At 36.8% G+C, this 24,688-nt stretch overlaps 1 protein-coding gene across 1 annotated transcript in view; it reads right to left on the reverse strand.

The window, feature by feature from the left end:
• LOC149564122 (uncharacterized) overlaps positions 1-22,661 on the reverse strand; it is a 173,583-nt gene extending 150,922 nt beyond the window's left edge. The window contains exon 1 of the mRNA XM_089827202.1: positions 22,388-22,661. Within this exon, the coding sequence (XP_089683328.1) occupies positions 22,388-22,573 (186 nt within the window). The 5' untranslated portion in view covers positions 22,574-22,661. The remainder of the gene's footprint in view (positions 1-22,387) is intronic.
• Between the last annotated feature and the right edge of the window lie 2,027 nt (positions 22,662-24,688).

Raw genomic sequence — 24,688 nt, forward strand, 5'->3', positions numbered from 1 at the left:
ATTCAAGCTCAAGTCAATCAAGCAACAATGGCTCAACCACCATGGATTCAAAACAATGCCTCACCTATTTCATTCCAACAATATCATGACTTACCGAAGAATCCACTGGTATTCTACTTCAAGTTCTTTGTTAATGACCCTAATCGTACAGTAGTGGAGCATATCAAAGTATTTGAAGATGCATCGTGTAACAGAAAGGTTCAACGTGAGGATGTAGCATGCAGGCTTTTCCCTTACTCACTGGGGGAAGAACCTTACTACTGGTTTGTCAATTTGTCGGCGTCATCCATAACAGGATGGGTTCAGCTCAGAGAAGCTTTTATTGCAAAATTTGGCATGCCCACCACACCATTGGAGTTGCATAGGATGTTTGTGGATATTAGGAGACAAGATAAATACTCAATAAGTTCCTTCAACAACCATTTCCACAAGGCCTACATGAGATTGTAAGCCCCGTACACAATGACGGAGGTAGGTGCTTTGGCGGCATATTACAATGCCTTAGATAGTCAAACAGCTATGTTTACAAGGATGGTGAATCCTGCTCCCACAACATTGAATGAAGCTTACACTAAAGCAATTGAAATAGGGAAGCAATTAGGTCAACAAGGAATGGAACCTCCAAGTGCTAGGTATCTGAACAATCCAATTCTACAGCTTACATACCAGACACCTACAAATCGGTTGGTGGTACATCCAGGACCTCCATTGTCTCAGGCACCACCACCATCAATGCCAGTTTATTTGCAAAGTGCAAGTTCATCCACAAGAACGCAAGAAGAAAAGGATGAAATGAAGGAATTGATCAAGCAAGTCAAGAAGCTATCTACAGAAGTTACTTATTTGAGAAATGAAAACAATCAACTCCAAAGTTCCCATAGAGACAATCAAGGAAATAATTATCAGAGTCAAGGTGGAAGTTATCAAGGAGGGTATCAGAGAAATCATCAAAAAGGTGGATACCAAAGAAACTATCAAGACAAAGACTATCAAAGAAACAATCAAGGTGGTGGTTATCAAAATAACAACCATCAAGGTAAAAGTCAGTCCCAAGATCAAGGATATAACAATCAGTCTAACCAAAAGAGGACATGGAACATAGGCCCAAACAATGGAAATGCGGTGTCGCCACTGGATAATCAAGCCTCAGCAAATAGTAGGTCGGTCGATAGAATATTTCTAGCTAAGTCTGCCATGTCTAGATATTGCAGATTCCATGAGACTGATTGAATCTGCACAATATCTGGTAGCATGTGTAAAGTACCAACTTTCTTTTCCTATAAGAACAGCCTCAAATACAAAGGAAAAGATCAAGGAAAATAACTCATATGGTATGTATAGAATTACAAATAAGAGAGACTATAATGAGTAGATAAATGTGATACTTGAGAATAATAATTACTTTTCTATAGATCAACTTCCTTGATATTAGTTGCTTAAATGAAGGCCCATATGCAGCAAATCAAGTGGGAATGGAACATTGGTTATTGTTATCCCCCCACAATGTAAAATTCTCACTTATTCCATTTTAAAGAATTAGAACATTTCTTCCAATTTGCCTTAGGAGTGAGCCTGTAATCCATCTGTGATCTCAGCAAATATTTGTACTAACATGATTGTTGATATCCCTCATATTACCGCCATAGAACGAAGTATAAGTTGTCACAAAAGAATAAAGAAAAACCTATGCCCTCCATTCTATTCCAAAACTCTAAAAGCATTCGACTTAAGACTTTTGTATAACATCTCATCCAGTAAACCATATGTATCATCAACTTTGTTAACTTGGAATATTGGGGCAACATTACATTACTTCCCATTATTTAGAAAATATTTATCAACCTATATTGTCTTAACTATTTAGAATATCATATTCCAAAGTTTTAGAATGAATAAGGAAATATTACAACTTACCTCTAGAAGATCAATCACTTCCTTACATGACCAAAGCAATATCCACGTAGGTGTTCTTGGTAATTTGAATTAGAATGTGCCATGTAATACACCACCCCACCCATGTTCCAAGTATCGACTCATCCATTAACGGGTTGCATATTTTTATCTGCTTATGTTCATACTTGTCTTTAACAGTATTCAAACCTTAATCATGTATGTCTCTTTCATGCATCATCACGATCAACAATCATGACCGTATTTCCTCTAAATACGATTTCGTTATATCCTTTTCACTTGTATTGATTTCTATATTGATATTTCTCCATTCACGAATGGCGGGCCCCACCAATCATACGTTGTATATGCGACAATTTCTTTGTTTCAAACTTACTATTTCTTTTATTGTTTTCTCCCCATTTCATATTTGTTTTCCCAACATTTTTACGGAGAGTTTAATTATATTAATCAATTGAAAAGAGAAAATACTCAAGAAAATTCGAACTTCCTCTTTTCCCATACTTTTCTCTCCACGTACTAAAACTTTAGAGAGAAGTACGGGTTAAGGTTTTAAGTTTGAGTTTCCACTCTCTCCTCCAATTTTTCTCTCTCCACGTACTAAAAATTTAGAGGGAAGTACGGGTTAAGGTTGTGGGTTTGAGTTTCACTTTTTCTCTCTCCACGTACTAACATACTCTCTCTCCCCGTACTCCAACTTTTTAACCTAATCCTAACCCGAACTTCCCCAGTGTTAGTTATTCCATGAAAACTCAAAAACATAGAAGTTTTCACTTGGGTGATCGGTCAAATATCTTGCAAGCTACAGAGGAAGAAGGTTAGAGGCAGCTTCCTAATGTTGGAGAGAATTCATCATGTACGTGTGTGAAACAATACTTGAAGTTCTTTGATTAAAAAAAAAAATAGCACTCACGGCATTCCTTGGGACCATAGACAAGGCATGTGCACTGTTATCTTTATGACCTATGGCCTGGCATTCATTCCATTATTAAAGTTGTTGATTAGAGACAAAGACGTTTCTATATGCAAGAGTAGTTAGTGGTTATAGAAAGTAGTGGTTGAGGAATAGACACAAAAGAAGGTGTGAAGGATGAGATTTGAAATAGTAAGAAATGTTGCGGATGCCCAGCCACCCACAGCCAGACAAGCCGCATGAAATCCATTTGACTAAATGTTCTAGCCTTTAGCCTGCTGCCGATGGTTCCCTGGTCACTTGAAAATCTATGCACTACTTATTTATCTGCCAACAGAACAAAGAAACATGCGCATAGGTGATGGAGAGAAGTATCAAACTGTTTGATTAAATGCCTAAATTAATACTCTCTGAATGTGTTAAAGCCAATCACCCACGTCCCGATATGAAGGTATCAATTTATTTCAAGATTATAGGGGTCCTTTGGCCATATGATTAGCTTCACTTTAACTCTAAAATTCTCTAACTTCATGTTGCTGGAGTCCGCAAAGAAAACATGTTCGATGCCAAAGTAAGATGAGATTTGAGTGAAGGCACAGTCACAGATAAAGGAGAGTACGAAGAATGTTTGTCTTGACACCACTTCTGACGACTTCATGGGAATGATCAAACATGGGGAGATTAATCTTAGAAATGTCTGTGGTTTCATAATGATAATTATGGCAGCAACAGTAATAATGCATGTGAATTAATTGACATTTCTCCACCCGTGATGGCTAATGGAAGGTATGCAAGTCGTTCAAAGTAATGACAGACGCAAAAAAAAAGCATGGTGAGAACATAGAAAATAATGCAAGACGGGTGTGTTGTTTCATTAAAGGTCCTCTTTATCGATCTGCAGCCTCGTAGACATAGACCAGGCCTGGGGATAGTTTGATCCATTTTATATCCTCATCCACGCTTGCAAGTCCAGACCTGCGGGTTGGCAGGCAAAGACCAGCACGCAAACGTTGAAGGTGATACCATATAGTGATGCAGAGTAAATAAAGAACATTTGCATGGTTAATTTCAGCTTGTTCTCCCTCCCACGATGACACGGAGTAACACGGACCCGCGGTTTCACTCATCCTCAACCATGCATGCGAAATCCAGACCCGTGGTTGGATAGGAACCAAGGAACGATTAATTGCTTAAAAAGAATTCAATCGGGCATCCATTCTCCGTATCAACTACAAAATAGAGCATGCGCAGTTAATGTTTGACCAAATGTTCATCGAGATCAAACACAAAGTATGGAAACTCACACAGTATTAATCAAGCGCTGGGCAGAACAACAACAGCATCTATGACATTACGGCTGGGACGAACATCAATGTGCACATACTCATTGCCAATCGAAACATAGAAGAGGGAAGATTGGAGAATCGATTCTTTTAAGCAGGAAAATCTGAAATAGTCTATAGCTGGCAAAAGTCCAATGGAAATATATGCGCATGAAAACTGTTTGACAAAATACCAAGTCCAAGCGTGCTCATATTGTTTGACAAAATGCCTCTGCTGCATCTAAAAGTCGGATCATCAAAGTGAAATAAAGGTTTTTGGTGAAGTTTTAGTTGAAGAAGATATTACATCAATTTGATATAAAGAAAAGTGGCTATTGACTCCGCACAATTTGCCAGGACAGCCCTTGACAGGTGACAATATGAGGTATCAATTTCAAGGTAAGGAACCTCTTGTAATACTGAAAAGCACGCTCCCCGAAATATCTGACACAAAGATGGGGCATTTAGAAATTGCAGACTTCTGGAAGATGATGAGCAAAGAAGATAAATCACCCCTGGCACGTCGAACGCTGGAAAGTGGTCTGGCCCATGCAGGAGGACATCCGCTCGCAGTTCAATATGTGGAATTGGTTTTAGAATGTATCAAGGCATATGATCAGAATTCGAGGGACATCAAGACTGCAGGAGGTGATATCGTAGCAAGGTTGGACCCCATATCTATATCCATCACTTTCAGACTGCCAGTAAGAGAGGAGTTCACAGAAATTTCTAAAGAAGGTGCCCAGGCTTATTTTCATCAGAATAAGAAAACATGTCTCAATATTATTGCTAAAAGTTGGCTCGATCAACCCAAACGAGGACAATCGCAGTTGCCCAGAATGTTACGCAGGAATATCTTTAATGAAGACATTTCTGATATGATAGTTCTTCTCAATAGAGTGGTGGGAAATCAGACGGCTGAAGATTTTCAAGATTGGATGTTTTTGTATATTAATACCATCACCACTGGGAAACAGTTTATAGATTGGGGAGAAATGATCAGCGATGCCCTCCATTACCAGTTGACAGGATTCAATGCAAATCAAGGATTTTACATGTCCTCATATCTAATGTACGCAATTGCAAGTATGAAGTCATGGCCCGGTCTAAATCCTTATGGGGAATATAGCTTAACCACTCAAATCTATAACTATTACCCCCAGTTGCAATTAAAACAAAGCAATGCACACTTCCGCAGGGTGAATGATGCTTTTTCTATGCTCACTGCCAGGGAACTACAAGGAGACATAGGGCTTCGAATTTCTCCTGAAGCAGCCAGTCTCATTAGTATTTATGGTAGCTTCTTCATACAATATCCTCGATTCACTTACATCCGCATTGGAGGTTTCCGAGATTGTCCTCTCATGTTGCCTCGCTTCGTAGATGATAAGTTGGTACTTTCAGAAGTCTGCAGGCAAATTGGTCAAGTAAACAAAAAGTGCAGGAACAAAAGATCAATCCCTTTCTCAATTGGCATTGGACATTACAGTTGTTCGTCTTCTTCGGATGCTCAAAATATTGAGAGATCCATGGTGAACATAACTCTACACTCTTTCTACAGTCGCTTTCCATTTGATAGTAGCGGGTATGTTAAAAATAACTTGGCACTTGGACCTGGCTATCTTCATTTCCCCACATTGGAAGATTATTGGGCTAATTGTGAGAATGATTTTGAAGTTAGAAAAAGGGACTGGATGAGATTTACAATACAACAAATCATTGATTACAAAATGGGATGGGATGTGACAGGCCTAACAGAAGACGGGTCAGACTTGATTGATCCTTACTTCTATGAGCGGATACAATTACTAGAATTGCCATATATCAATTGGTCGCTGCCAGAACTAAAAGACCTCAAGGAAAGGACTTTCTTTGTGATTCAACGAACTGAGACTTGGTTAAAGAATAAAGTCCAAGAAGCCAATACTACTAAGTCAACAGGAAGAAGTAGTGTAAATAATAATAATACCTCTCAAGAAGGAACATCAGTTTCAACCATTCCGTCTTCTATTCCTACATCCTCAAGCTCTTTGCATAGCACACAAGGGGGAGATGATGGTGAAGATCCAGATAAACGAGTTGATCTAGCATCAGCATGTGAACTCAATGTGGTTACCAGGAAGAAGAGATCAAAACCCAAGGAGAAGACCTTAAAGCCAATTCAACAAATGATTGATGAAGCTCCTGAGATGAATACTTTACCATCATTTGTAGATGAGATGATTCAATCCATAGCATCTCCTACACGTTCATTGTCTCCCGAAAGCACAGAAGCAATCCAAGAGGAGCCAGTTGTAGAGAATGTGCATAACTTGAACTTATCATCTACAGTCTTGCAGCTTCCTTCAGTAATTGGTCCATTTGCTAGTATCTCAAGATCTTGGTTACAACAGAGTTTGGAGAGAAAGAAGAAAAGAATGATTCAATTGGAAGCGCCCAATCTAGATGTTGTAGATGACTTGATGCACAGAAGTACAAAGATAAAGAAGACTAAAATGGATTCCAGACTAGCAATGAGCCCCACTACAGGTAATTTATCTGTTGAAATTGCACAACCAGTCACAGAAAAGGACATAAATGAGGCAAATGAATCTGACTTTAGCATCACTAAAGTAGATCTAGGCCGGACTACCCGTGAAGGGAAAGAATGCAATTTTCAAGTGTCACCTGCTGTCCTAATAGAGCAATCAAGGAGAGATAAGCAAGTTAAGAATCAACTCAAGTGTCAAGTCCAAGCTCTTTCTTCATGCATCAAATCGATGGTTGGTGACTCCTTTCCAGGCCCTACTTCATCCATAGAAATTATAGAAGATCCGGAGAAGATGTTTGATGAAGAAACCATTCGAAATGTAGGAGAATGTCAAACTTATGGTAAGATGGTGAAAGCATGGGTACAAAGCATGAAAGAACAGGCATCAAGCTTATTTCGAGATGTTCAAGGTATATTTACCAAAGCGGATCATATACAACAAAGCATTCAAAAAGAACTGACAACTCTCAAGGAACAACGAACATTCTAGAAAGAAATTGATGCCAATTTAGTAGAAATTAAAGGCATGGACAGCAATATAGTCAAGTCACTAAAGTTAATCAGCACTGGAGAAGAAGAGCAAATTGATATATGGCTGGAAAATATCCGGTGGAAGAATGATAGTATGAATGAACAATTGAGTGAAGGAGAACAATTCTTAAACTCATGCAAGTTACTGAAAAAGAAAGCCTTAGGGGATATACCGATGATCGTAGAAGGTATTCCTATTAGTGAGCACACTCAAAATCCAGACATATCTTCCATTTTGGAATGCATAGAGACAAAAATCAGCACCGAACTTGGCAGTAAACAAAGTTCAAATGCTAGTGTTATGATGAGATTGAGCAGTCTCTCAGTAGCATTGAACTCCTGTACTCAAAACTTGTCAGGTTGTGTTACAGAATTGGATGAAATTAGAAAGAGACATGAGCTGTGTAAGCTGAAGATGCAGAGTTTAATCGTCATTAAGAACAAAACTTTGGCTCAAGTCATCAAATCATTCAGAGCATACAAGGCAAACTTGACTCAGTTGTTAGTAGCGCCTACAGATCAAGGAGCAAATTCAAAGAATTAAAAGTTAGAAGTATTTCTGTCCAAAGTTGTCTTAGAATTTTGTTGATGTATTTTGTAAGAAGGTCAACTTTAGAATTAATTCTAGTTTTCATTTTTCTAACCGTACTTAAGCTTCAGGGGTTAGAGTTGGTTACAAATCATCTTCAAGTAGCCCAAACTCTAACTTTTTGGGTAGTTACAAACTCGAGAAGTTGGTTATTCTAGATTGGCTATAAATTCCTGAAAATCTTTGTAATAAGGGACTTTTTTTTTTGGGACTTGGATACAGAGAACACTGATGCTCTGATCATAAAGCAATTTTTGGAAAGTGTGTACAATTGTTGTTTTTTGTGTAATCAGTTATTTCTTTCTTTCTTGGTGCAAGAAATAAAAGGAAGTACATTTAGCGTTCTCTCTCCAAGGGACCTGGATTGTTGAAGTGTTGATTCATCTATGATTACTTTCATGGTATTATGTGAGTATTTGTGGATGTTTGAATTAGCATTGTGTTGGTGAAAGTTCTCAAGCGTAGTCCTTGATAGCTCTCATTAACAGTTTACGTCATTTTTATGAAAACGTTGAAGGCGTGTGGTGCATTCGCTATCAATGGTTTTCCCGTCCTATTTTCTAAGTTCTTCTTATCCTTTTTGAAAAATCTAAAATTTCATCTTACGAGGGAGCTGCCCCTCTAAACGCAGAGGAAGGCCGGATATCAAGGGCCTATCAGACTGTTGTAAACAATTTGCCACATACACTCCGTTGGGCAATTTCTTTAGTGACAAATCTGTTTACCAACAATATTTTATTTTCTTCTTGATCTCCTATACTTGCCATGGTGGCAGTTAATTGATTTATATATATAAGTAGGTCAAATTCACGGAATCGCCCGTAGCTTGATTTGTTTAAATAATTTTGTTATTTCTTTGTGGTCTATTCGTGCTGACACCCAATTTCCTTTACAACCGGTATGTGGTGGCAATATTATATGTTATCTTGGTACATTCTTGTATCTATCGGAGCCCACAATATCCGACACTTATCACTCTTCTTTATTTAATTTCTGCTCTTCTTCGCAACAGCCACAGAGATGCAAAGTTGTGTCTTATGATCTGAATGTCTTCTCTATTTTATCCATTAATGCTAGCAATGTAAGTAATTTACATTTTTGCGGACCAGATTATTATTAATTTTCTTTCACTTTGTAGTTGACAATTACTAATGCATATTGATTTTTTATTTTTTTTAATTGATAACTATAGCCAAGCATAGGCATATTTATCATCACATTCTCGAACCACTTTCTTACTACGTAATTTTGTTATCATTGATTATATCCTCTGCATTTGTCAAACTGTGTCAGATAATCTGATTGTGCACTCCTATATGTGTCAATTATCTTTTATATTCTACTCTATATCAATCTAGAAGGATATTATTGTAATGATCTTTGTTCCCCATTATTGACAATGTTTGATTATTTCCATCTCCTTCCCTCATTCTATTTTCTACATTTTGCAGCCTAGTGCTATGATACCATGTTAAATAACATGGATCGTTTTCTACAAATGTACTAACATTGTCAATTTGATTGATGTCTTCCAAATGCAAATTTGAAGACTCGTAAATATGAGACGAGGAGGCATGTCTCATGAAGAGACATGTCTTTATAGTTAATCATCATTAGTTAATATATTAATAATATAATTAATCATATGTATAACTCATCTTTAAGCATATATGTAATATGTTATTATATTATTATATTATTATATAATAATGTATAATGTATAATATATATAATATATATTATATTATATATATATAAGATAATTATCTTAAAGATGATTTACCATCAACAAGGTGTCTCGTGCTAAAATCAATCCGATAGAAACTACAACCTTAACACATGGAAGCTAACATATGTGATGAGATGGCACATGGGAAACACATGGCAATGGAAAGTGATGATATGACGAATCGGGACAACCTTGTGAATGATGGAAAATTTATGGTAAAAGAAGATGACACATCAAATGCTAAAAAAGTCCCCGATGATGAAAAACTCAAAGAAGGATCCACTACATATACAAAAGATGAAGAGGCCTACAGCAAGAAAGAGGATGAATGAAAAAGATATATTGAAGCAGTGATAACCCCTATCATAAATAAAGATAGAAGGAAGGATCAAGTTCAACAAAAGCCAAGCACATCTTCAAAGATAAGAAGGGTAGAATCGAAAAAACATTTTCTTCAAGACAATTGCATACATTTGAACTTGGACATAACTTCAATGGATATTGCCACTTTTGCAATTATTTTCGTCATAGATCAAGAGAACCCACAACACAAAATGGATGGACAAATAGAAATTATTGTGGGCACTTAGCGCAAAATGAAAAAAATGGATTCATGGAATCACATGAGACAAGGTGCATAAAGAACAGACAAGAAGGACCTATCTTTGTATGGAAAAAGTGTTGATCTCTAAGCCTATGTTGTCTATAAGTGTCCAAACACTCAGTCATTTACTAGGCAAGGATGAACAGTCTGTTAGCATAAATGTTGATGATATTCCTTTGGGAGAGTATCCTAAGCATTGGAGAGTATTGACATGTTGCATTCATGAGTGTGTTTGTCATTGATGTCAACATAGCAGTAAGTCTGTGACGACTAACAAAGTAGCTAACAAAGATCTTAGTTGTACGGACAAGGTTTTGATTGTCTCGTGATGTGCATTCATGGACATGTTCAGTGCAGCATCCTGATGTGAAGATTCAATACACAGCACATAAGCCGAAGACATACGAAAGTTGTACCTAATTTATAGAGAGCAGTACAGAGACAAAGTACCTGAGAAGCCGTTGCTAATGTTTGTATTATATCTTTTGACAGTGATATAATCTAGTGATGCGCGGTCAACCAGTGACAGAGGACAGTCTGATGGTGACATCAGCAAGTGCGCAAGTCCTGAAGTCGCACATGTGAAATTTTGTATATACTATGAGCCGACAGTGTTATTGTAATTGTGAATTAATTAATTATCTTATTATAATTAATTGGGAAAGCCTCAAGGCCGACTCAAGGAATTATTCTAAAGATATGGTATAAAGGAAAGATGTTTTTCCTTGTTTGTGATGTGGAAGTGATCATTGTATTGAGTGCAAAGTGAAAAAGGAGCAAAGTATTTGGTGAATGCGAGTAAACAATCCAAGGGATTATTGCATGCCAGATTTCTGATCTGGTTACAAGATCAGAAGGAGCAGAAGTCCGGTTGACAGGACAGAGAAGAGGAAGGAACAGTACTATTTCATTTTTATTATTCTGCAAGGAATAATACAGAGATTATTTGGATAGTGGGTATGGCCCTAAAGCTGTTTGGATAGTGGGTCCATCTATCTTCCACAACTCCTAACAGGGTTGGAATCTCCTAACAAGGATTCAAGGTCTCCTAATAGGGACTAATATGTATTGAATGTTGTTAGAAACTCTTAATAGGGTCCATTCTCTAACAAGAAATATTTATATTAGTACATCTTGTGAGTACCGTCCCCATCATGGTTTTCCCTCTACTCAAGGATTTCCCTAGTTAACATATCTGGTGTTATTGTGTATGAGTATCTTGTTGTGGTTTCTAATATATTGCTCATATGGTTGAAGTTTAATAAGATTGATAGTTGTGATATTAGTTGGATAGCTGATTCACCCCCCCCCCCCACCCTCTTAGTTATATCGGTGGACTATATATTCTAACAATTGGTATCAGAACATCAGGTCCTTGAAGAGAAAGCTTAACAGCTTTGGGAGATCAATGGTGAGTCATTTCAGAAAGGATAGTCCTAAGTTTGATGGAGGAAATTTTGACACCCAAACGATGGAAATTCTTGATGAGACATCAGAAATGCATAAAGAACTAATCATTGAGTTTCTAGATCCAGAATCCTTTTGTTGCATACAAAAGAATAAAAGCACAAAGTAAAGACAGATCTAGATCCGAAGAAGACGAAGATCAAAGAATGTATTGATCTGCTCATGAAAAGAGAGCTAGAAGGTATGGAAATTTTTGTTTGTTGGACATGTAAAGAGTTCGGTCATTTTTCATCTAGATTTCCTAAGAGAGTAAGAAAATCTAGAAAGAGTTCACTTTCTGATGAAGATGAAGATTTAAAGCAAGTATGGAAAGATTCTTGAATGATTGTGATGATAAAGATCATGAGCCTGAATTGGTTAAGGAAGAGGAAGTAGTAGAAAAGATATTTTTGGTAACTATAGTTGATCCAAAGGCTAACCATGAAAATGTGGAAGTTATCACTAAGACTAACAATGATTTGTAGAATGGGAATCAGATTGAAGAGCAAAGATCTGAACCTAGAGATGAGATAAGAGTTGAGATGTCAACTCCTACCCCTAATAGGAATCTAACAAAGAATAACCCTCTAGAGTAGATAATTGGAAGAAAAGACAAAGGTGTGATGACAAGAAACAGAGTTAATGAGGAGATATGTTTGATTTCTCAAGTTGAACCGAAAAGTGCGGATGAATCATGTAAAGATGATCATAGGATTCAAGCAATGAAGACTTAGATCAAATTGTGAAGAATGAAACATGGGAATTATTTCCTAGACCTAAAGACAAAAATGTGATAGGAACCAAATGGGTATTCAGAAACAAGATGAATGAGCAAGGCGAAGTTGTGAGATAAGATAAGATAAGATAATGATATCAATGTCCAACAAAAGACCAAAAAGAGGTCTATGGGACTGAAAGATTACAACTAATAGGGCTGACACCAGCAGGAGCACACAAAGGTGTCCGAAGAAAAGCAAAAACAATCAAAGAAAAAACAACACAGAGCAAAGACCGGGAAAGCACTAGGAGGCTTTCTTGGGCGAAAAGAAATCCGTCACAGAATGATACACATGCCGATGCGTAGAGGTACTACACTGTCTTCGTCCAGTCACAGAGGAGTGTCGCTGGTGCAAATAAGCAGAACGGGATCTAACGCATCTGGAAAGCTCATTAGGCCAAATAGAACTAGAGGGCCTTTTCACACCATGCAAAGGGGATAATAGTGTAAAAAAGGCAGTAATGAGCTGAGTAGATGAGTGTCAGTGTGGAAGCTGTGTCGGGATCGTGCTATTACAGAGCATGGTGACGAAGATACAATGCAAGGCATCTCTGATCATAATAGCTAAAGAAGTCATAGAGAGAGAAGCACTCCCTAAACAAACAAAAGAATCTCCCTCTGATCTCATAATAAATAGGGCATCGAAAAAGAAAGTGAGCCTCATTCTCCACCTCTCCTAAAGTACAGAGCATACAGATCCGCTCCTCACTATCAATATGATGATCAATCTAAGCCCGAAGACTGTGAGAACCAACTCTAAAAGAACCTAAAGAGATCCGCAGAGCATGAGACCAGCGCTATGAGAGATAGCTAGGCCGGGTGATAATCCCATCGGAAATCTCCAAAAAGTGTGCCGCATAAAAAAACATTCATGGGCATAACCCACCAGGAGGGTTAACCCAAGTAGTCGTAATGTAACGTATATAACTATCAAGATGAACATGCTCATTTAACTCCTGTCAAGAAGGGAGAAGATGAGCAGGAGCATCCAAAGAAAACTAAAAGGGGGGAGACGATCAATGTCAATCCCAATCGAACTCAACAAAGAAGAAACCTACGCATACCAACACCGCGCACGAGTACCAAATTCAGCAGCCGCAATGGAAACAGAAGAGCAATAAGCCAAATAGGAGTAGCGATCCCAGTCCCCAGCCATATCTGCAAACCCACAAAGGTGATGAAGGAACCAAACCAAGTCAACAATGGCTGCAACTCTAAAAGGATGAGCACCAAACTCAACAAGAATGATACTGTGAGGAGTGAACCTGTGACATCTAATAATGCGCCTCAAGAACAAATTCTGAACCCGCCCAATCGAAACCCAATCAGAGCTAAGAAGAGAAGGGCCCCAAACCACAGAACCATAAAGAACAGTTAGTCGAACAAGAGCATCTAAGAGAGATAGCTTAGACGAGGTATCTTGGAAGTGATGTCTAAAGCACTGTTTCTCAAGCAAAGCAAGAGAACCCATACCCTTATTAACTCTGGGTTGAATAGCAAGTCTCATACTAAACCGTGGATCGGAAAACATAACCTCCAGATACATATAGGATGAAGTAATCTCAATCTCCTGATCCCGGAATATGAAGTGAAGATGAGAGGTCTTTAAACAATTAAAGACCATGACCCAAGTCTTACCCAAGTTAACCACAAGCTGTCTCTGATCACACAATAAAGCCAAGCCATCAAGAAGTCTCTGTAAGCTGTCAAGAGAGGAAGCAAGGAGAACAACATCATCCGCAAAAAGAAGGATAGAGATCAAAACCTGATGGAGATAACAACCATCTCCTAGGAGCAAAGACTTCAAGAGGACATCCTCCAGCTCATCAATATATAACCCAAATAAAGTACGAGAGAGAGGACATCCCTCCTGCTTAACCCCAATAGTGTTATGGATTGACTCCGAGAAGCCCTCAAGAGTCTGGAATCTACCGACCACGGTCTCATACAATCTCATAATAGCGATACATAGTATCTCAGAAATACCAATCTCCCTAAGTCTCTCAAACAGAGCCACCCTAGGAACAGAATCAAAAGCTTTGCGAAAATCAACAAAGCAACAATAGACCTTCTCTGATCTATGTCTAGCCTCCTCAATAATAGCCCGTAGCATGAAGATGTGATCCATAGTCTGATAGTCCGCCTGAAAACCAGCCTGCCCTCTAGCCCTACAACCAATCCTGTCGAGCTCCGCAGATAGCATAGTATTAAGAGTTGTTGCATACAGTTTGGCAAAAGTGTGCCCAATCATGATGGTTCTATAGTTCCCCGAATCAGAGACAGGCCCGGTCTAGTGAATGGGATAGATCAAGTGCCTAGACCAGGAAACCGGAAATCCAATGTGAATCACTCTATTAAAAAGAATAGAGAGATAGGGACCCAAAACTTAGGCACCGAACTTGAAAAATTCAGCCTGAAAACCTTCCTCATCAGCAGGTCTACTACACTTCATGGATATGATTGCCTCATAAATGTGGTAAGGGGTGAAAAGGTGGACGAAAGGAGGCGAGGAGGGGTGAATGGAAGGCTGCCTAGGAATGTCATAAAGAGCCATGGTGTGCAAGGTAAGGGAGCGAAAGTCAAGGGTGGAAGGCGGAGGGGAATGATGGGGGAAAAGAGTGCGCCAAAAGAGCTGGGGATTGTGAATCAGCGTGGAGCAAAGAGACTTACATTTAGAGGCAGTAAAGTTACGCTTCTTGCTCCGAAGCAAGCAGAGATAAGATGAGCGAATACTGGCAAAGTCAGTGGAGTGAGCTTCAAAAGCAAAGCACATAACACGATGGAAGGATTTGCAGTTCGAATCAAACCACTGGTTTATGGGGCAAGTATTACGACGTTTTCTGTGAAGGAGCAAGGGAGGGCAGTGAGGGATGGAAAGGGTGGCAGACTTAAGGATAGCTAACGCGAGCAGGTCAAACATGGAGGCGGCCTCGCATGAGTCTGAGAAGCCCGAACGACTAAGGAGTCTGGAAAGATGAGCGGAGAAGAGCTCACAGTCACCATCAATAAAATGGAAGCGAATGGGCAAGCGAGCAGTGACAGAAGAATGATGAGGCGACATGAGAGAGAGCACAGAAAGAAGGGAGAGGCTACAATGAATACTGAGGAGAGAATGATCTGCCAGAGGAAGGTGCAAGATGGTGAAACTGTGAATGCAAGGGATGAAGGAGGGATAGGCAAGAACATAATCCACGACACTAGCACCACCACAATGGAGCCAAGAAGTAAAGAGCTCAAAACTAGGAAAGCAAGAGAGGTCGTTCAGGATCACAAAACCAAAAGACTCACAAAGCCGTAGCAAATGTCTACCATACACGAATAACGGCCCAAGGGCATCCTCAAAAAATCTGTGAAGCCCTAAGGAGGTAGGATCAATCTCGGTGAAGCACATGGAATCCGAACGACGATCATAAAGTGGAGTCTGCAATACTTTGGTTCTCGCATTGAAATCCCCAAGAATAATAATGTCCCCTAAAGCAACAAACTGTGAGATAGTCTCGCAAAGATCAATAAAAGGATCTCTGTCATCGGTACCATGAATAGCATAGTGAGAAGCAGCCGATGGAAAGTAGCAAGCGGCCAAATAGAGAACTTACGGTCAATGCAGACCCACATAAATCTAGCAAACGTGTCTAAGTGAACAATAGAAGTGCTACTGAAAATATCTTCCTTAATCAAACAGGCCACACCCCCTCAGCCCCGTACACCACCCGAAACAAGAACCTCCTCTCTACAAATGGATAACCACTGAAAATCGGTGACACTTGGCAGAGGAGGCATAGGACTCTCATGAGTCTCCGATATGACAAGAATATCGGCAGAACCCACAACATCATGAAGAAGACCAAGTAAAGACCATAAAGATCCATTACCATTCCAACAGTTGACAAGAAAGGAGCAAGTGGGGGCCTCCCTCTTGTTCGACTGCTGGTGGGACCGTCATTTGGCCTTGGGGGCCTACCTTTCTTCCCAACCACTTGGGGGGGAATCTCTAATAACTGTTTTCAGATTTTTGATAACTGCCCATTTACTAGCCAATCTCGCTTTTGCAACAATACTGCGAGCATGTTTGAGCTCTGCAACCTGAGTCTTCGTGAGATCTTCGTCTAAGAAGATCTTTGAAGGAAGAGAAACAAGGTCAGACTTGTATGCAAAAGTTACTCAAAACAAGAAGGCATAGACTATGAGGAGACATATGCTCCTGTAGCTAGAATGGAAGCAGTAAGAATGTTCTTGGCTTATGCAGCGAATAAGAAGTTCAAAGTATATCAAATGGATGTTAAATCATCTTTCCTGAATGGAGAACTTGAAGAAGAGGTATATATTGAACATCCTAAAGGATTTCCACTGATAGAAGACAAACATATGGTATGTAGACTGAAGAAAGCTCTATATGGTTTGAAGCAAGCACCTAGAACCTGGTATGCAAGGTTGGACAGCTATTTAGCAAAACTTGGATTTGCTAAAGGTACGGCAAATAACAACTTGTATTTGAAAGAAATTGAGAATGGTTTGCTGATAATAGTAATATTTGTTGATGACATCATATTTGGAGGTAATGATGAAGCAAGTGATAAGTTTGCTAAAGAGATGAAGAATGAGTTTAAGATGAGCATGATAGGAAAAATGAAGCTTTTCTTAGAATTGCAGATTGTGCAAAACAATGATGGTATTTTCATTTCACAAGCTAAGTACTTGAAAGATTTGATGAAAAGGTTTAGATTGGAAAGTTTTAAGCCTATTAGTACACCTATGATAACTGGTCACAAGTTATCTAGCAAGGATGAGACACCTATAGTTGAGCAGAAGAAATACACATCCATGATTGGAAGTTTGCAATATCTGACTTGCACTAGACCAGATATAGCAAATACAGTTGGGATTGTAGCTAGATTTCAAACTGATCCTAAGGAGTATCATTATGTAGCAGTAAAGAGGATATTCAAATATTTGAAAGGAACATCTGACTATGGAATTTGGTATGATAGATTGAGTGTTTTCACTCTATGTGCATATAGTGATGTGGATTGGGCAGGCAGTATGGATGACAAAAAGAGCACCAGTAGTGGAGTATTTTTTCTTGGAGGAAGATTTGGTTTCTTGGGTAAGCAAGAAGCAAGATTGTATTTCACAAAGTACAGTTGAGGCAAAGTATGTTATACAAGCAAACAATTGAAATCAATTGATGTGGATGAAACAAATGTTGAAGCATATCAGGATTGAGTTTGCAGCACTTGTTATCATATACTATGATAACACAAGTACAGCAAGTATGTCTAAGAATCTTGTATTGCATTCTAAAACTAAGCATATATCTATTAAGTATCATGTCTTGAGAGAGAAAGCAGCAAAAAAAGAAATTAGATTGGAATATGTGAGTACTAAAGATCAAATTGCAGATATCTTTACAAATCCCTTACCTAAAGATATATTTGAGTCCTTGAGAGGTATGCTTGGGGTTATGCCCCTGACTAATTCTGAGTAGATAATGCAAAGATTGCATCAGTCCAGTGGTACAAAGCACTATTGTTAGACTGGACTGAACACTGATGCTTCCTATATGGGGAGTATCTGTTACGAGCTAAGCCATTGAGGACTCTTGGTATTTGGTTTTGAATAGTGTCTTTGGACACTTGAGCTGGTTGAAGACTTGGAGCAATAAATTGACATAATGATGCCTTTGTCATTGATGTCAATGGGGGAGAATATGCATGAAAAGCACCTCCTAAGTATGTATGGGGAGAAGAGTGCATGAGAAATCTCTACTTTATTAGGGAGATTTAAAAAGATTCATGTAAGAAAGGAGGAATATCTCTATGGGGGTGATACACAACATAAGGAATTCTGATGTATGGTGAGTAGTTTAGTGTAAACAACTATTGCCAATCCTAAAGAAGAAGAACAAAGCAGTGTTCCAAAGGATTTCAAATTTGATTGATGAAGACAATTTGAAATGAGAACAACAGCAGCAGCAGCAATAGAGTACTATTTGGTATTCTTGAAACTTAGATGTTTTTCATCTATGTTACCATCAATGCCAAAGGGGGAGATTGTTAGCATGAATGTTGCTATATTCCTTTGGAGGAGTATCCTAAGCATTGGAGAGTATTGACATATTGCATTCATGACTATGTTTGTCATTGATATCAACATAGCAGTAAGTCTGTGAAGACTAACAACGTAGCAGACATAGATCTTAGTTGTATGGACAATGTTTTGATTCTCTGGTCATGCGGGTTCATGGACATATTCAGTGCAGCATCCTGATGTGAAGATTCAATGTGCAGCACATAAGTCGAAGATGTACGAAAGTTGTACCTAATTTATGTATAGAGACAAAGTACCTAAGAAGTCGTTTCTGATGTTTGCATTGAATCCTTTGACGGTGATATAATCTAGTGATGCGCGGTCAGCCAGTGACAAAGGACAGTCTGATGGTGATGTCAAAAAAGTGCGCAAGTCCTGAAGTCGCACGTGTAAAGTTTTATATATACTGTGAGCCAACAATGTTCTTGTAATTGTGAATTAATTAATTATCTTATTATAATTAATTGGGAAAGCCTCAAGGCCAACTCGAGGAATTATTTTGAAGATATTGTATAAAGGGAAGATGTTTTTCCTTGTTTGTAATGTAGAAGTGATCATTGTATTGAGTGCAAAGTGTGAAAAGGAGCAGAGTGTTTGGTGAATGCGAGTAAGCGATCCAAGGTATTATTGGATGCGATATTTGTGATATGGTTACAAGATCAGGAGCAGAAGTCCAGTTGACAGGACAGAGAAAGAGGAGGACAAAGAAAGTGGAAGGAGCAGTACTATTCATTTCTATTATTCTGCAAGGAATAATACAGAGATCATTTGGATAGTGGGTTCACTGGTCTTGCCCTGAAGTTGTTTGGATAGTGGGTCCATCTATCTTCCACAACTCCTAATAGGGTTGGAATCTCCTAACAGGGATTCAAAGTCTCCTAACAGGGATTGATATGTACTAAATGTCGTTATAGACTCTTAACAAGGTTCATCCTCTAACAAGGAATATTTATATTAGTACATCATCTTGTGGGTACCATCCCCACTGGGATTTTCCCTCTGATCAAGGGTTCCCTAGTTAACATATCTAGTGTTATTGTGTATGAGTATCTTGTTGTGGCTTCTGATTATATTGCTCATATGAAAGTTTAACAAGATTGATAATTGTGATATTAGTTGGATAACTGATTCACCCCCCTATTTATATTGGTGGACTATATATTCTAAAACAATCATCACTGCAATTGAGTCATCTAGTGAAAGTCGAGCATATATAAGGACTTGTTTATTTTGCATCACATGTCGAGCAAGTCAATGATTGCCGAGCACCCCAATCAAGAGCGAGCGCATATGTAAGCTGAGTTATTATAGTAGAGACCAAGTAAATTGAAAAGACAACTTTGCCAAGCAAACAAAGAAGCACATATATATAGAAGCCGAGTGCCAATATGAATGTTAGCAATGACCGGCTGTCAGCACATTCAGATGCCGAGCGGTTCAGTTTTGTCATATGAGTTTGTAATTGCACAAATAACTATGTAAATCATTTTGGCCGACTTCAATATGATACTTAATGTTTGTAGAGACAGTTGAGATGGAGATTGCACGTCATTACAGAAGGTAATGCTCCCAAGGAATGCAAATCAACCAATTAGAAAATCAAAATAAACGACAAAGCTTTCATAGAAAGTCTATTTAAGGAGGATTCTAACCACAGAATCAAGGAGAGAAAGTGAAAGCATATGAGTGTGATGAGAAGACAAGAATGCGCAAGTGAAGAAGCAAGCAAGGAAAGAACAGAACAAGAAAGGCTAAGTCTAGAATCAGTTCAGACAGAGCAATCGAAGCAGTGAAGGACTGAAAGGAGATATCAGATTGAGAGATCAGAATAAACATTGTACAGAGGAGATCCAAAATCAGCTTGTAGAGAAAACCGAGGATCGGGTAGTGAATCAGCTTTGAATCAAGGCAAATCTCTTAACTGAGTGATCCTAACAGGTCTATGTAAATCTCCTAAAAGAGTCCTTACTTAATTGTAAGTGTGAAATCCTTTAACAAGGTAGGACTTAACAGTCTTGAAGCTTTTAACTAGGCAGACCCCTCACAAGGTAGATCATATATTATGATCAAACATTGTAACCCTAACAGGTTAACTTTATTGTTGCAACAATGAAGATTTGTGGGTTTCATCCCCACCCTAAATTACCTTCACATTAAAGTGTTTCTGGGTTACCAAATCATTTGTGTTATGTGTTGAATATTTCATGGATGTGATGTATCCATTTACTATTTAGTATTACAATTTTAATGTTAGATCTATGATATGAGATAAATTAGGTGTGAATTTAGTAATTTGGTTTTGTAAGTAGAAGTTAAAGGTCCTGATTCACCCCCTTTCACCCCCCACTCTCAGTATCTTGTTTCCCAATAATCCTTCCAACAAAAAGATATCTAACAAAGACAAACAAAAGATTGAATCCTTACAACCTTTGAGGCAAAATAATCATAAGGGAAAAAAGTACAAAAGTTTGGAGGACGAAGATGACTAAAAAAGAAGAAACAAATACAAATGCAACTTGCAGTTCATATACCTCCTAGTTTGAGATTTCAGTCTAAAACCCACTTTTGCAAGTTTACATCTTGCAACAGACGGGAGAACTCACAGTTCACCATGGTGAATATGTCAACAACTGGAAAGTAAGACTCTAAACTGGCAAACATTTCCTGCTCTGGGGCAATGGACAAAATTCAGAGAACTTTTTGAGCAGTTTTTTCTATTGTTTGGCACCAATTAAGGAGAGGAGATGCTTTAAATATAGGTGAACTTGCAGTTCACACTGGTGAACATGTCAGCAACTAGAAAACATGTACTGCGCAAACTGGCGAACATGTCCTCTCATTGACAGTGGGCAGATTACTTTTCAAGAGCTCTTTAAGTATTTTTTCTCTTGTTTGGCACCAATTAACAATAGAAAAATGCAAGTGTTCAAAACTCAATGTTAACGGGATTGACTCTCCTTAGGAATGACCAGATACTTGTTGGTGTAAGACTTATCAAGAACTGCAAACCTTTTCTCATACTTCCAAACACAGAGTGGGATTGAAAATATCTGTTCAAGCATTGTAAAGCTCCAAAAAGCACTTATAACAATGTAATCTCTATAATAAATATTCAGACATTAACTAGGTGCTTGGAAGCATATTCTTCCTGTAATTTCTCCCCAATTTAGGGTTTTCTCTCCCCAATTTAGGGTTTTCTCGAGCTAAAATTGGTGGTTTATGTGTAACTGCATTGTGTATGTGCCGGCTTTAATGTCTCATATCCTTATGGATGATCTTAAGCATATGCTACTGTAACTTCCATGTTTTTTGAAGTAGTATACAGCGCAGGAGACAAATTTATTGTTGATAACATAAAATGTATCTGATGCTCGCTAGGTTTATTAACCCAGTGTTATTGGATCAACAAATGTATTCAAAATTACCTGTTTTTTAAACGCAACTGGCCTGAAATAGCAATTAGACTATGATGTGATGCTAACATAGAACAAATGTGGGTATATATATGGGTATAATTAATTTTTACGAATCTAACAATGGGTTAATCTTACCGATGTTTTAATCGAAACTGGCCAGCAATCCCCAAGGGATTAGGATGTAATGGTAACAGAAAATGGATATCGGTAAGTAGGTCATGTTGAACATTAATGGTTCTCACGAATCTAATTGGAAAGCCTATAACTCCAATAGACATGTGACCGAAATTTGCCGCTCAATAAGGACGGCATGTAACATTTAGTAGGCATGAAACTCCAATCCATTAACTGCCTGTAACCTGAGAGATTCTTTTGTGCATTCAAGAACCGGCAATATTCGGAATACGATTTAAGCTTATACAACTACCTTATAAAACTTTTAGGAAATTCACACAAAGCAAAATAAAAAGTCATAATAACATATGTTTAAATATATTTTTTTAAAGAAATAGAATGCTTATGATAACATACATCGGTGCCTGTGATTTTAATTCCTCTGCATTGAAGAGCCAGCCAGGGGACGCCCAGAATATACTGAAAGTTCGATTCTCTGGGCTTAACTAATCTGCAGACACTCCGTTTACTTAACACTGAAACATAAGTATTGGCAGCATTCCATATTTGTTCTGTCAGTCGCCTGCAGGTCCTCTCCATCATTTCTCCACGTATGAAAAGTTACAATGACCGTGAATATCCCTGAAGAGACAATTCATGAATTCAGCGAACCGTGATTTTCATCTCTTCAAAAAAACATCGTAATGTACCATTTTAACTTGGTAATAATAATAATAATAATAATAATAATAATAATAATGATGATGTAATGATAAAATATATTTATATTAAAAATAAGAAATTGAAAATTAGTTATTAAATAAGAGACGCAATGTGTCATAGTTCATGCCTAACACAGAATGATTGTAGAAGTGTACATGAGTGAGAATCTAAATTAATATTGTGAATGCATTAATTTTTGTTTATAAATGCACTTGTGATTTGATAGGATTGCTCATATTTTGTTGTTAAATTCTTGTCCTAGAAATGCGCTTGTGATTTAATAGGATGGCTCATATTTTGTTGTTAAGTTCTCGTGCTATATTATTATATCTTTGGGCATTTAAGCCCAAAAATAAGAGGCCAAAGTCCCTAATATAACACTAAGTACTTAATATCATACTACGATCAATACATATGCTTTAGACAAATTTGCACCTTCTACAATGACAACTTAAGTTATGTGCAATGAGAAAAGATATCCATACCAATATTTGAATTATAGAACTTGAAGAAGTGATGAAGCATTTGGAGTATCACATTATATGTTTAAGCATACCATACATGCTGCTAGAGAACCATAAGTAGTTGGAATAACTCTCCCAACTATGTATTATTCTCATCTTGATTATCAAATGAAACTCACACTATTTTTAATCATTAGCACTAGACAAAAACTAGAATAGAGATATAGATAGAGATAAATAGCAATATACAACAATAACAACATAAACATATATGCAGAGGAAAAAAAAGGATAGATAATATAGAGGAGGAAGAGAAAGAGAGATAAAATAGTAAGATAGAATGATAACAACATAAGTTGTGTGTGTGAAAGAGAGAATTAAATATAAATATTTTTCTTAATAAAACAAATAGTCAAAATAAAATCATGATTATAATAAAAAATTAAAATATATTATATTTTAATTAATGAAACTAAGAATTTAATTTTTATATTAAAATTCACATTTCTATAAGAAAAAATGAAATGTATTGAAATATAAAAATATTTTATAAGTAAAACTAATTGTTTAATTTTACACAATTAGAGAAGGTTTACTATTAATGTTTTGTATTTTCAAAATTTTCATAAAATTAAGTAATTCTTAATTATGAAATAATATCTATATAATTTAATATGTACATTTGTAAAATAATAAATAGATGTAATAAATATAAATTTGATGTTGATGAATAAATATGATGTAATAAATAAGAAATAAAATATAACTATTTAATTTTAATACATAGTTTATAAAAACATAATAATAATTTATATATCTTTTAGAATTGAATTATTTCTTTTTTGTGATTATTTCTTTAGTATTTTTTTTGATATAAAATATAATTATTAATTTAATATTAAAATATATATTTAGGTTTTAAATGTATTTAAACTAAATGATAAATTGTTTAAATAAAAAATATTAATAATAATAAATGATATAATTTATAAATTGTAACACTTATCAATTATACATATTACAAACACTATTATAAAATATAATTATAAAATAATATTGTTTGATTTATTTTTATAAAAGTAAACTAATAGTAATAATTTAACTACTTTTATTAATAAAAACAAAATTTAAAAAAAAAATTAGAAATTCGAATACAAAGATATAACATATTGAAATTATATATATATATATATATATATATATATATATATATATATATGATGAAGTTTTAGAAACAAGTTATGTCATTTAAAATAAGAAATTAAAAACATTGTGATAATTAATATTGATTAGACATGTTGTGTGAGGTGGAAGATAAAATGATTGAAAAAATAAAATCTTATCAATTTGTCACAAATGTGGAAAAGATAAAGTTGTAATTAATACATTCATTAATGCAAGATGAAGTTGTTAGAAAATATTTGTATTTTTTGTTGAAAAAAATTAATTTTCTCCCCCACCAAAAATAGTATTGACCAATAGAATGGATGAAAAATGTGATTTATAAAATAATGAAAAATTAGAAAAATAT

This window comes from Cupressus sempervirens, chromosome 4, assembly GCF_028749045.1.
Source record: "Cupressus sempervirens isolate cs-2001-9-10 chromosome 4, ASM2874904v1, whole genome shotgun sequence".
In the NCBI taxonomy this organism is placed as follows: Eukaryota; Viridiplantae; Streptophyta; class Pinopsida; order Cupressales; family Cupressaceae; genus Cupressus; species Cupressus sempervirens.